At 44.0% G+C, this 14290-nt stretch overlaps 1 protein-coding gene across 5 annotated transcripts in view; it reads left to right on the top strand.

The window, feature by feature from the left end:
- The first annotated feature begins 365 nt into the window (after window positions 1-365).
- ACTN1 (actinin alpha 1) overlaps window positions 366-14290 on the top strand; it is a 98788-nt gene continuing 84863 nt past the window's right edge. For 3 of the 5 annotated variants that reach the window (XM_048484117.1, XM_048484118.1, XM_048484121.1), the window contains exon 1: window positions 367-625. In XM_048484117.1, coding sequence (XP_048340074.1) covers window positions 521-625 — 105 coding nt within the window. In that variant the 5' untranslated portion in view covers window positions 367-520. Of the gene's footprint in view, window positions 626-14290 lie in introns of all 5 variants that reach the window. The other 2 variants (XM_048484119.1, XM_048484116.1) reach the window with 2 other exon arrangements.

Below are 14290 nucleotides of genomic sequence, written 5' to 3'. Positions count from 1 at the left end.
AGAACATTCATTCTGGATTCAATGCCAACGACTGCCCCCCTCCCAACCCTTGTATTGTTAGACTCTCAAACTTTCGAGCATGCTCGAACCTCTCACAGCCATCTGCTGCTACTGTAACAACCCCTCCAACTACAGAAAGACGTCATCAATCCTATGCAATTAAGACGTCACATGTATAAAGAGAGGGGTGGGGGGCACTCTTAAATCAACCTATAACAGCAGCTGTAAATTGCGATTGGCACTTTAGAGTCTCAATGGGAGCAGCGGTAGCCCTGGAAAATGAACTTTGGGCAACTCCATGTAGCCAATGAATACACGCGGGAGGCAGGGCTGGCTTTCTCCTCGCCCCGCTGTCCCCGCCTCCTTCGGTGTGTGCACCGCTTAGGTTGCTGTCTGGCAGTGGGAGCTGCCTTCTCGTCTGTTGCTGGGCTTGAGTAGGGTGCCTTTCATCAGGGGAGGGAGAATAGCAAAAAAGCAGCCCCGAAGGACGCAAACACACGCACACAGACGCATCGCCAAGATGGATCATTACGACTCTCAGCAAACCAATGATTATATGCAGCCAGAGGAAGACTGGGACAGGGATATGCTTTTGGATCCAGCCTGGGAGAAGCAGCAGAGAAAGGTAACCTGGAGCTCACCTTCTTCCAACTCCAGGGTGGGAGCGTGTTGCCGGAGGTTGCAGAAAACTCCCTTAGATGAGACGTTAGCAGCGTGAGGGACGGGGGAGGGGACGCTGCTGGACGTAGTAGACGAGGTTCGCACGCCTGCTTGTGGATCGACACATGTCTCTATGCCTCCCCTGCTTTGCCCGTGGTTGCCGGTTTCACTCCTGGAGCGTTATAGTCGCTGCGAGGGTGGAGGTCCCGGATTGCTTCTTGCATCGCGCTCTCGTCGGAGTCTCGTCCATTTCAGAGCTTTCTGGCTGTGTCAGGGAGGGGGGAGAGATGTGCGATGGCGACCCCAAACCAAATCCGGCCACGGAGATCTGTTATCCCCCCCCCCCCATGTGGCAGCAATTGATACCACGCGTGGACAAGCAGCGCCTCTCTACCTCTCCCTTGTATTTATTCATGTCGAATATTTCCATGCTACCTAGGGGCGATTTGCAGTTAAAACCCACAGGACAAAAACAAACCATTAGACATAAGCGGTGTGGTTTAACTTAGTGCCTAAAAGGAAGTCAAGCAAGCCTCAGGGGAGAGGACGTTTCAGAGGCGAGGTGCCGCCACAAAAAATGCCCTGCCTCTAGTTGCACTGCCACCCTTCTGAAGGCAGGGGCCCCGACTGCAAGGCTTGCGTGGCAGATCTTACCTGGGGGAGGAGGCAACCCGGTAATTTCCAACTCCCATTTTAAATAATCGGAGAAGACTGGTTCGCGTTGAGGTACTGGCTAATAAGCGACATTATGCATTTTGGAATAGGCTGTTTTGTGAGATCCTGGCTTGTTTGTAGCCTTCTGAGATGAAATACCGTTAATTTGTGAAATGGTGGCATTGAGTTGCTGGAGAAAGGAGCGGAGGTGACGTGCAATTGTGTGTGTGTCGGGGGGCGGGTTGAGATGTTGCAGAAATATCACGGTCTGTGATGAAAGCGTGGTGCGAGGTAAAGGAGCGCAGCCGTTTGTGTTGCTCAATCCGGCAGCCGCGAAGTTGCTCTCTCCTCCTCCTCTACCACCGCCTCCTGCTGCTCTAAAGCAACAGATGTTTTCCCTGCCATCGCCGGGAGACAGGCTGGCTCTGCTGCCCCCCTCGGCGTTTCGCAATGCAACCGACGAAAGCAACCTTCCTGGAGTGGCTCTTCTAATACCCTGTTCCCTGCGGCTGCCTTGGCTTGCCTTCTCTTCAGGGCCGCCTCTCGCGCCCTGCAGGCTGGAGGCGCGGCATGTCCAGAGGGCAGGAACGCGGGACAGGTATCGTGCCTGCCCAGTACAAGGTGTCACTTATCAACTGCAAGAGTTTTCTCCCCCACAGCCCCGTGCAGGGAACAGGGGAGGGTCGAAAGCAGAGGGAAAAAAAGCAAAGTTGTGTGTGTGTGAGAGAAAGAGAGAGAGCGCAAACTGGCCGCGGCCCTTGATGACGCCCGCCAATTCCTTCCAGCATTGTAAGAAGCCAGAGCCCGTCTTGCTGCTCTCTTGGTTTCGCAAGAGAACTGATAACATAGTTTCGCTTGGGCTTCATTAGGGGGAAGCCACGTTCTCCTTTTCCTGGCCAGCCCATAGATATCTCCACCACAGTGGGATGGAGCTCACTTCAAGTTTTGAATGGTGCGGTTTCAGGGCCGGGCTTGAGCAAAACTCATGTCCAAAAATGGTAACATTCATCCCATTTTTAAATTTAAGGAGGCGGGGTGGGATGGCCAGAGGCGTTAGAGCTTCTTCACCACCAGCACCCCCCCCCCTCCAGTAATCAAAGGCATCCTGTATTAGCTCACTCTGGAATCCTGAGCTCTAAAACATTTCCCTTTGGTCCTTTTATCAAACAAGACAGCAGAATTGGAAAGGGGGTCAAGGGAGGAATCACTTTTTAAAAATTAAGAGCTCCCCATGTTTCCATCTGAGAGGAGTTTGGGGAGTGGGGTTGGCTGGAGGGTGAAACATTGTTTTATTGCATTGTTTTGGAGGATGCTTTCATGCCCAAAGCCCCCAAATTGAAGGAGGGAATTATCAGCTGCAGGAACATACTAATTAGAGAAAACTCATTTGTTCCCCTTGCCTGGTTTTGAAAGGGTCTGTGCATACTTCAGATGGTGTGTTTGCTGTCAGTGGAGGTGAATTAAAGAGCTCCTGTCAGTGGCCTTCACCTCAGCTTGAAAAGACTTAATAGAGACAATAAGGGCAGGAGGAATAAGCCAGGAAAACTTACTGGCAATTGGTGTTTGTGGTGCGTGACCTTGGCTAGAGAACAAAGAGGTGAAGGCTCATCATTTAATTCTCAGCCCATGTGGTGAAAATGTTAAACTGCCGGCCAGGGGATCTGGCGACAGGAGCTACTGACAGATGCAGCTTTTCTTTTGAATTTGTTTTGGACCAGCCTTAAAAAAATGTGAGCAGCTGGCACTCCATTCTCATCTGTTGTTTTTAGATAGGCTTTTAGGTATTCATACATCCGTGCTTGTCCAGGAAAATGAGAAATTCTATAGATCAAGGCCTGTGAGTACAACAAAAGGATTTTCTTCCTAATCTCTTAAAAATCAGTATTTTGACAATTAAATGCATACTTTGGAGGCATCCACCAAAAATTAACCTGCCACAGGGAGTGAGCCCTGACCCCATTAATGGCTTCAATCTAGTGATGCCCATTCAACTCATGAGTGAACTTATTTTAAATCAACTCATACTGAATTCTCCTAAGGTTTGGGGCCAATTTTGAAACCTTATTGACATTTGTATCTCACCTTTACCTTAACGTTTCATGGGGTAACAGCATTTTCTTATCCTGTTTTTGCCCCCAGAGGGAGGGATGATTGCCATGGTAACAAACACACAACTTATTGAAATAAACACAGACACTTTATTTGTGGTAATAAAATTGGCCATGGCCATAGCGTTTATTGGCAGAAAACAGAAGAGCGTGGCGCAGCATGGGTGTCTGATCTGATAGCTGGGCAGCCAGGCAGTCTGACCCAAAGCAGCTTTCCTCAAACCCGCTGTTTGAGGAAAATGAACTCACCCTTGAGTTACAGAAGGGCAGCAATTAAAGGGGGAATTCCAGATGGGCGGAGGGCCGCATTCTGAAGAATCCCCCATTTGCTGAGGGGGGGCGTCTCAACCCAAGCAGGGCTGCCAGACCCCAGGCTTGCTCCACCACTACCTCATAGGGAGGTTCCCAAAAGGGGGCAAGCAAGCAGCTTCCCCGGGCAAGATCAGTCCCCCATGCGCAAATCAACAATGGCTATGACAAGGAAAAGGCAAGAACAACAGCCTCTGTACTCCTGAACAGAAAAGGGAGAGGTGGGTTGGACGATTTCAGCGGCGGGGCAAAAGAGGGGCCGCACGTGTCCCGTCACCGGCTTAAATGGGGAAGGGGCGGTCTGGGGCGGCTGACACCAGGGCTCTGCGACCTGACGTCACCCCCCAACCAATCAGCGAGTGAGACCCTGCTGGCCTCATCACTGGAGGACGGGCCTGCCCCCGCCCCGGCCAGAAGAGGCGGAGGAGCCTGATGCCGCCCCCTTCCCCTGGTGGCAAATGGCGGCCGCAGTAAGTCGCGGGCCACCTCGTTCTCAGGGTAGCCTTATGAGATGAGTCACTGTTCTCATTTTCTTTTACATATGGAGAACTCAGAGACAACCTAGCATGAGGGCTACCCAGTATGTCCATGGCTGAACTGGGTTCTGAAAGACATACTGGCAATTTTATTTCTAATGCTGCCCCTTGGACTTCCTCTGCAACTGGACCACTGGCTTGGAGTGCTGTTTGGTGTTTTTCTGTGAGCAAGTGTTGCTCACAGTGCGGAGCATTGGCAACTCCTGTATTTGCACAAGAGGCGGAAATAATTCTATATCTTATTGAGAATAATCAGCTTCTGTACAATTAAAGGTCATAACTCCCAAGTTATAGGTATGCACACATGGATCATTTTCTGGAAGGCAGAAGTGTTTGAAGGAGTCCCAACAAATATTTTTAGGCTAGGGAGGTCTAGTGAATGGGAGGGGGAAATGTAGGACCCAGGGAGCAATGTCTTGTGTGAAGAACTGAGCTGACTGGTCATTAAAAGCTCTGCATAGTGAGGGGGCTCCCCAGTTTTTAAAATCTATTAAAACTCATGCTTGTCTGGGGAGTAGTTCTCAATTCAATAATTCCAGGAGGAAAATACGACAAAGCAAGTGTGTTTTCTTATGGGCTGAAAGTGCAGCCTGTCTGTAATAAGACTGGCAAAGGAGCAGCATGAGATGAAACCACCGCTGCATGTGGAGACCACATCTGTCCCCTTTCAAATTGTCATGTACATCTCACATTTTTATGGGACTCCTCTATTTCTAATGCATAGTTCTGTGGTATTTAGCATGTGTATGGTCAGTCTGCATTTAGTCCCTTTTGTTGTGTTGATTCCCTTTTTGCAAAGTATGCAGAGAAAAGCTGACTGATAGGAGCTCTAAAGTCTGAGTATATATCCCTGCTACTTCTTGGAAAAGCATGTTTTGGGGTATTTGGATGAGAGGCTTTTGTATGAAGATCTTTTAAGAAACTCACAAAAGCTAATTGTAGCATTGATATTAACTTGAAAGAGGGAGAGAAGTCGAATGAACAGAACTAGTTCTAATTTCTAATAAGCATTTGTAAACTACATTTTCATGGGGAGGGCTTGTATTAGAGATTAATGTACTTTTTGTTTGAAATATCAAACTATTTTGGACATTTCTGCTCGCTCAGTTGCTTCTTGGTCATTTTCCAGCTCTCTCCTTACCTATCAGTCCCAAGTAAACACTGTACTATTAAAGTAATATGTAGATCTGTAATGAATGTTACGTAATGAACTTTGGGATGAGTCCTGTGCTAATATAATTTATTGTGTTGCCGGACAGACTGAATCTCCTGTTTGTAAAATACTTGGCTCTTAGCTGTAAATCTGTGATAGGTACATGTTTCTCCAAAACACTATATAGCAGTAATTGTCGAACCAGCTGGGTGTCAGCTGGCCCACGTTTTAAGAGAATACCTATTGTATCTGAACATGGCATTTCAGTAGGTGGTAATGGATGCTGTGTATTTCTGTAACTGTACAGCCATCAGTTGGCAGGAGAATGAAACTATGCAGTGTAAACTGTGAGTAGTGAACCTTCCTTACAACCAAGGAAAATAACTTCCCTAGATGCAATTATCTGTATACTTGCTTGGGACTAAGCACAACTAAACTCTGCGGGTCTTCGTCTGAATTAGCACACATGGGATTGCATCTATAGTCTCAGTAGAATGGAATTTTACTGCAGGCTCCCCTCATAATGGTTGTGCTGGTTTATTTAAGTGGCTAAAGTAAATTCAAATTGGTCCTGAAGAACAGACGCTCACTAGTTGAAATTAGCTAATTAATGCTAATACTCTTGCAAATTACCCATATCATCCTCAAGATATGTTTGGAAGAACATTTTTTTATCCAACCAACTCAGGTACAACAAACTTACTTAAAAAAAAGAAAATAGTTTTATGCCTTAGAGAGCTCACTGAGGACTTAAGTAATGTAAGTTGTGAAGGAAATTGGATTCCTTGTGTGCCAGGGAATATTTTCAGTAAAAAACAACAATCGCTTAAAGTCTCATTAACAGCTCTGCACGACTAATTTAATAATTGTACATAGTGCCCTACATAGCATCTTGATGTACCAAGTAAATACTGTGCTATGTTGGGCATTTTTTAAAAGATACCAAGAACAGAAGGAAATTACTTTAGATTGCAGGTAATTTCTTGTGTTACACCTCTCAGGTGTGGGATACTCCCCTGTGTTTGCATAGGTAGATGAGTGTCTCTTGTATTACTAATTTATTCAGCCTAGACATATGCCCTGCAGAGCTGTTTTCTAGAGTTTTAAGTTTCATGGGGTGTGTCAGAATAATTTACACAGGATGGTAGACGAAATACATTGTCAAAGTTTCTCCTATCACGTATTCACTTAAATTTGGTATAGAAAAGTGCCTATAAATCTGTATGTCACATATAGTCTTTTCAATTGCATCCATTATGTGAAGGTAGGTCAATAGGACTTGAGGGAGGATTCACATCTGCACTACTATGTATAGTGGAATGTTGTTTCCTGAGTTACTCCAAGGCTTCAGTAGTCCTTATTTATAATAACTGAAATAGGGCTGCATGTATAAGAAACATACCCCCCCCCCTATATTTCTTGAGTACCTCCTGCTAGGAGGGCAGATAAGAAACTACTTGCTTGCCCCGTTGGTGAGCATCCAGCTGGCTACTGTTGTAAGGAACCAGAATGCTGAACTAGGAAGTCTTTGTCTGATCCTTCAGAGACCCTCTTACATTCTTAGGTAACAGCCAAACCCAGTCACTACTACATGAACTGATTTCTGTGTACACGCACGCACGCACACACGCTTTTCCAGGTTCATTCCCCTCTTCAGCATTATATTTCCTTTCAGATCCCACAAAACAATTTATTCTTCAATTAATTTCTCCAAAATAATCATTGCCTCAAAGTAGAACTTTCTTTTCGGATCCCCCCTGCACACTTTTCATGCAACTATAATTTCCTACTTGCTTCCCTCTTCTATTCTCAAATTTGTTCCTAACAAAATAAAATAAATGTTCCTCACTAATCTTTGTACCAGCTCTGCATCTGAAGCGCAGTGCAGAATGATTCCTGTCTTTACCTTTCGGTAGGACAGAAGTGTGATATGGGGCTTTTGTAATCACCAATCATTCAGTGGATCAGCATGCTTCACTCCACAGCCACTGATCTGTAGAGGTGTCAGAGAGACCAGAGCTCAGTGATCCAGAGGAGCAAGGTTAGGAGGAGTACATCTAGCCATTTGGGGAAAGGGGTTGTGTGTGTGTGGGATACTGTGCCATCTCTGATAGCAGCTTCCAACATTTAAAAAAATCATCTTGAGCATATTCCTGTGCATTGATTTCTAGTAATCTTTTCCCTTCTGAACAAATGGTGGCTCTGGTGTCCTGGATGCCCTGTGGAAAAATGTTGTCACTTCTGGCCTTATCTGGTAGCTTTGAGTTCTTATGAGTAAAAGGCAAACTTCCTTTTTTGTCAACGAGTTTTATGTTCAGCCTAGTGCTAAGATATCAGATGCCCAGCACTGATTTCTCAGTATCCACAATAACATCCTGCAGTTGTGGGAGTGCTCAATATTTTATAGTGTCAATGGCCTCTTGCAAGGAGAATTATTTTTACACAAGTTCTGTGTCATTTATTTACTTTATCCCCCACTCTTTCCCTCAGTGGTAACCTAAGGTGGCTTACATAATTCCCTCTATAATGTCCTCACAACAACCCTGTGAGGTAGATTAGGCTGAGAGGCTGTGACTGGCCCAAGGTCACCCAGCAAGCTTTCATGGCCCATTGGGGATGCAAACCTGGCTGTCCCACATCTTAGTCTGACACTTAAACTATTACACCATACTGTTCCTGCAGACTTAATCGCTAAGGAGTGTTATATAGTTGCACAGTTGACCATAACATTCTTGTAGATGTGCTTTGATTTCATTTAGTGGGATGGATTCACCTTTTAATTTTTTCTACAGTGGAAAAAACAACTTAGTCTTTAGCTGTGCAATAATATGGAAAACTGTCTTAGATTATAGGTGGTTAAATTAGGTTAGGTTACTGGTTAAAATTGTGATTGAAGATAGCAAATCTGGGGAACAGGCTCCCATAATGAATATTAATACTAGATTCAGTGTGGTCAGTTATAAGATATGTGTTATTTGTGCTTTTCTATTTCATCCTGTATTTAAAGGTAAGAATTCCAGTTATCTACTTCTTGCCATTATGAGGGCAAACACACTGCCTGTAAAGTATGCGATACTTTTAATTTTCGGTGTAACTGATAAACAGGGTAAAAAATCTACTTAAAATAAGATTTAAAAAAATGTTTTTCTTTTAAAAATTATTTTTTTAAAATCTAGTTTACAGTGGAATCTTATTTTAAACACAAAGTAACATACAACTAAATTAGTAACTTGGAAATGAAATCCATGATGTTCCATCAAATGCCCTGTCTCAGTTTCAGCATAATGACAAATTGTGCTTGAATTTCATGCTCTTAATTTTGTTCCTTGATTTGTGGTGATCTATTAATTACCTTACACTTAACCAGAAACAAGGGCATCCATTCATTGATAATTTTATGAAACCACCTTTAGAGATGGAAATTTTTCTGCAAAATAAAGCAGTGGAAAATTCCCGATCCCATATGTCTGATTATCCCAACTCTGTCTTGCATGTGCTGAAAACATTTTCCATTTTTACACACAGGTTTCCCTTCTGTCCCTCGCAAAGAAAGGAAAATCCCATTTTTCTCATATCACTCCTGTTAGCTTCCTTTAATGCAACCCTAGTATATCAAAGCTCTGTTTGCCTACCTTCAGTTTAAGGAGGTGGGACCAGAAGAACAAAGGTAGATGGTTTAGAAGATAATGAGCAGTCAACAAACAGCCATCTCTACCACAATGAGCCAGCCTGCCTTCAGTACACTATCCCTCCCTCCTGATCATAGAACAATAAAGTGAGTTTGGGTGTGGCTGTCTCCCTCAGGGGCAATCTGAGAACAAACCTCCCCATTGCCTTGTTCAAGCGGGCTTTTTCTTTTCTACCATCTGAAAATGCACCCTTGTTTGTTTACTTATATCTGTTTGGTAGCATGACATTTATAGAGAGCCACACACTTGTGCATTCAGTTTTGCTTCAGTTTTTTTGCCCATTAAAATATGTTGGTTTGGTGAGCTATTATCTGTATACAAAGCTGCCAGTGTGTAAATTCATCTGAGCTTACGTTGTGTTGTATATGAGGGTCATAAACCATGGTGTAGATGGATATATGTCTGCTTGGTGAGCTAATGTATTCAAAGTAGACCTTCCCTTCCAAGTCCCACACACTGGCTTCTAGGCCCCAGCAGCCATTAGAATTAAGCAGTCTTAATTGCTGTTTTGGGAGTACAGATTTGTACTATCTGAAGAGAAAGGGCTTAACATAGAGACATCCACTACATCTGTGTCTTCTACTAGAGCAAGGAACTGAATATCTGGTGCTCAGTTAATAGTGTTACACTGTTGTGTTAACAGTATTAAAGCAACTCCAACCATAGCTACCCACTACTGAATTTTTAAAAGAGAGTCAATTTCTTTACTTTTCTTTTCTGCTAAATTCTATAGAGGAAAAGCATGCTAAAATCTATAAACGTTGGCCATCATGGAAGAACACTGCTACTGCCTTATTAATGGCACTTTACCCAGGCATGTCCAACTTCTGTGGTATTACATACACCTATGTATAAGTTGGAAGGTAAGGTGGAATTATGTATTCGCTATTCATGATAAAGATGATACCAGATTTGAGAATTCATCTGCTGTTTCCAGGACTGCATTTGTTCTAGAATGCTCTCCTTGGGTCCTAGTGTCTTGGAGACGGAACTAGGTAGGCACCAGGACCCAAACAGAACATTCCAGAACAACAATGGTCCAGGAAATGTCGGATGAATTCTTAAATCTGGTGGCATTTTTATCCTGAAAAGGTTTAGCAGGATCTTATCATATCTTGGAAGTGAAACACAGCCAGTATTTGGAAGGGAGACCACCAAATAAGACTCTGTAGAGATATGGTAAGCCACCTCTGCTTCTCACTTGCTTTGAGATCCACTTGCTTGGGATCTCATAAGTCGGCTGTGATTTGATGGCACTTTACATACGCATACAAGATCATATAGAAATCCAAGGATTGGGCTACTTCCCAGCACCCAACAGACTGTTCTACCCCCTCATCACAAATGCCCACCCTGGAGCCCCACCCCTGAACTTACTGCAAGGAGCAGGGACCTCCAGAAAACCAGCATCAAGATGGAACAGCAGAGAAATGGCAGGAGAGCCTGAGCAGCAAGAGCGAGCCTCAGCAGTTCCACGGTGAAGGCAACACAGCCCTAGCCAAGCTGTAATCAGCAGTCCTTAGCATCCTTAGAAAGTGGGATGAGGCTGGCTCAGCCCCAGCCAGTCTACAATCAAGGAGGACAGCCAGGAAGGCTGAAGAGCTAGTCTCAGGCTGGCAGGGCAAGACAGACAGCTCGTCAGCCCTTAGGTCAGTTAGAGCAGGGAGCTAGCTCCCAGGAGGGAGGAAACCTCTTGAGAGGTATAAAAGGGAGGCAGGGCAAGAAGGGAGTGTTGGTGTGGTGCAGGACTCAAGCTTTCAGGAATGCTGTTAACTACCTGATGCAAGTAAAGAGCTTATGAACTAAAGCTGGAGTTGTGTCCTGTTTGTTCCAAAATGGTGGCTGAGCTCCTATGAGGCCAAGGTCGCCTACCCTGCAGGGGTGGCTGGCAGGGAGGCATTTATAATATGCTTATCCAAAAGGAAGTTTAAAATCATGGAACCATAGAATCATAAAAGCCGAAAAAGACCACAAGAGCCATCAAGTCTTAACACCCTGCCATGCAGGAATATACAATCAAAGCACTCCTGACAAATAGCCATCCAGCCTCTGTTTAAAGACCTGCAAAGAAGGAAACTCCTATTATAATTAGGAAATGTTTTTGGTAGGCTCACAAGGATCCAGAAAATTGTGTTGGAGACTTCACACGGCCTGTAGGCCACCATGGCCTTAAACGTCTATTGCAATCTATGGCTAGTGACAAGGATGATTCAGTTCCATCTCAGAAGTTATGGCTGCTGGCAAGACCCCAACACGTTGGAGCAGAACTGTGTGGGGCACAGTTTGCATAGTGGACAGCTTCCACATGAATCAGTTGAACTTGGTTGATCAGTCTGAAAATGTTGTTAATATTGCCCTAGCATATGTATTCTTTCCTTTCTGCAGCCACATTACTCAGGAAATGTCATATTGGGGTGCAGATGGCTGTTTCTGAGATCCAGGATGACTTAGACTGAAGAGGCAATCAGATTTTTACAAGTTAATTGCATAAGCAAGAGCTAAGTTCCTCGCTAGGAATAAATACCAGGAAGCAATAATCCCAAAGCTTAGTTCACTGGTCACAATGAGTTTAGGTGCAACAAACCGACAAGCATCTGGTTTGTGAAATCCTCTTTGTAGTGGCTGATTTGCACAGCCATTTTGTCACTGTGGTGTAGTCTTTTGGCAGTTGGTGGCCATATTCAGGGATTTAATCGTGAGACAAAGCCTGTGCCTATAATGTCTACCTACCTGAGTATATTGCTGAGCATATTACTCAGCCTTACCGAGTGTACGTGGCAGGCAGAGTAGATGTGCATGTGACAAGGCTTTTCATGTGTGGTCCCCCGCCCCATGAGTGGACTTGCCAAAAAAGTCACCTTTTTTCACAAGAAAGCAGTCATGTGAGCTAGTCTGTCAGAGGCTTACCATTAATTAAGTAGAAGTGATTTTCTTTTGAGGGTTGTTTTATAATACAACTCCTGGTAGCTTGTCATGATTTAGTTGAATTACTTTAATGAATTTCTTACCTTGTGAAGTAAGTCTTACGCCACACTGTTTGTGAAACTCTGGGGTATGCAATGGAGCTTTGAACTGGGGGTGAGATAAGATCTACGCCTCAGGCCTTTCTGAAATATGATGATGATGAACAAGAGCCTGTTTGGCAGTGGGTTGAACAACAAAAACTGGACTGGGGAGGAGAGAGGATGAGATGTTCGTGTAACCAAACCTTGTCAACTGAATGATGCTGCAAGCTTAAATAGGATTATCAAAGAGCCTTTTTTCTGTTTCTGTCCCTCACATCCCCATCCTGCTGTGTTCCAGGACCATAACATGTTTTTGGTGTGGCTCAGAGCCAAGAAAGCTTCTTGGCTTCACACTGGGCAGTAAAGTAGCATTTTTTTCCTGTTTTGTGTCAGTTTCCTGTAATATTGCAATGATGCTGTTGCCAAGTCTTAATGGCAGGGCTCCTATATTGTTTCATGTACCTTTCCATTTCAGTTGGACATTGTTTTAAGAAGATTCAGTCCCCAGATATGATGTGTGGCTTCTGTGCTCAAATGGGAGCCTTCCTCGGTTCTTTCACTCTGTTTAAGCAGACATCTTTGAATGGGTGTAGGGAGAAGTCACACTTATCCTAGAACCGTGGTGGCGAATCTTTGGCACTCCAGATGTTATGGACTACAATTCCCATCAGCCCCTGCCAGCATGGCCAACAGGCCATGGCTGATGGGAATTGTAGTCCATAACATCTGGAGTACCAAAGGTTCGCCACCACTGTCCTAGAAGATATTTATTCCTGCTTTGCAAATTAAGTTGACATAAGTCATTAGCCCATTTACCAATATTAGCCCACCTGCATATGCTAGTCCTTTGTGTCACGCTGTTCTAGTGGCAGGTGGGAAGTAATTTTCTTGAATTTTGCAAAAGCATATTTTTAATGAGAATTTTTTTATTTATTTTACACATCTAAATAGCACATACATAGAAAGATAAAGAAAAGATCCTGATCTAGTCCCCCTTCCATCCTATAATAATAATACTAAAAGAAAAGAACACATACACAAACACCTACACACATATATGGTGACTTCCACAAAAGCATCTTTGACATGTTGCATGAACGAGATATTTAGTTTGGCTTTTGAATAAAAATACAAGAAAAAATAGTTTCTACAGACAAATGAAGAAGAAGAAGAGTTTGGAGTTATACCCCACATTTCTCTCCTGTAAGGAGACTCAAGGTGGCTTATAAGCTCCTTTCCCTTCTTCTTCCCCCCAAAACAGATACCTTGTGAGGTAGGTGGGGCTGAAAAAGTTCTGAAGAACTGTGACTAGCCCAAGGTCACCCAGCAGGAATGTAGGAGTGCGGGAACAGATGTGGTTCACCAGGTAAGCCTCTGCCACTCAGGTGGAGGAGTGGGGAATCAAACCTGGTTCTCCAGATTAGAATCTACCTGCTATTAACCACTACACCACCAAAGAGTATAAAATATTAGTGGCTTGTGGAAACTGTCCTGGGAAATCAGTGCTGGTTAAAAATTACTTTACCTCTTTGCTTTAAGAAAAAGTTTCCTGTAGAGAATAAATTCTGGACTATAATCATAGGATCAAGTATCACTATAAAACTTTATCTGAAATATCCATCAGATTTAATGCAGCCTCTTTGAAAGGTATTGTTGTATTGTGCTGAGCCGCCCTAGACAATCACATTTGCTCCCCTTGTGCGTCGTTGTGCCGATATTAGCAACAAGAGTTCCATCTCAACTATGATGTTTCTAAGATAATGTGCATTAGTCTTTTAACAGGTCTCTTTTTCAGTGGCCAACCAAAGGAAAGTAGCTGAGTCATCAGAAACCATGTTGTACTTTTGATAACCAACTGAAGGATGTCACTACAGTTGTAAACATATGGAAAAGTATGTGGGGTGGAAAATAAGGTAAAACCTTGCCAGAACTCCAGATTTGTTGCCTTTATCATGTCAGAAAATTCCTCCCTCACGTGCATACTAATCATGGACCAATTCTTCCACCTCTGGGATCTGAGCCCATGGAAATAGCAGAACAACCAGTGAGGCTAATGATTGAATGAGGAATGGGTAGCTTGAAGGACTTCATCTAAGATAGATATGTTTTTTGGGTGGAACAAATGTCAGACCTTCATTATGATGGGGCTTGTGAGAAATTTTCAAGGAGAGTAGGT

This window comes from Sphaerodactylus townsendi, linkage group LG02 (assembly GCF_021028975.2).
Source record: "Sphaerodactylus townsendi isolate TG3544 linkage group LG02, MPM_Stown_v2.3, whole genome shotgun sequence".
Taxonomy (NCBI): Eukaryota; Metazoa; Chordata; class Lepidosauria; order Squamata; family Sphaerodactylidae; genus Sphaerodactylus; species Sphaerodactylus townsendi.
The sequence above is the reverse complement of the archived record's forward strand: the minus strand, read 5'-3'. Positions and strand labels throughout refer to the sequence as shown.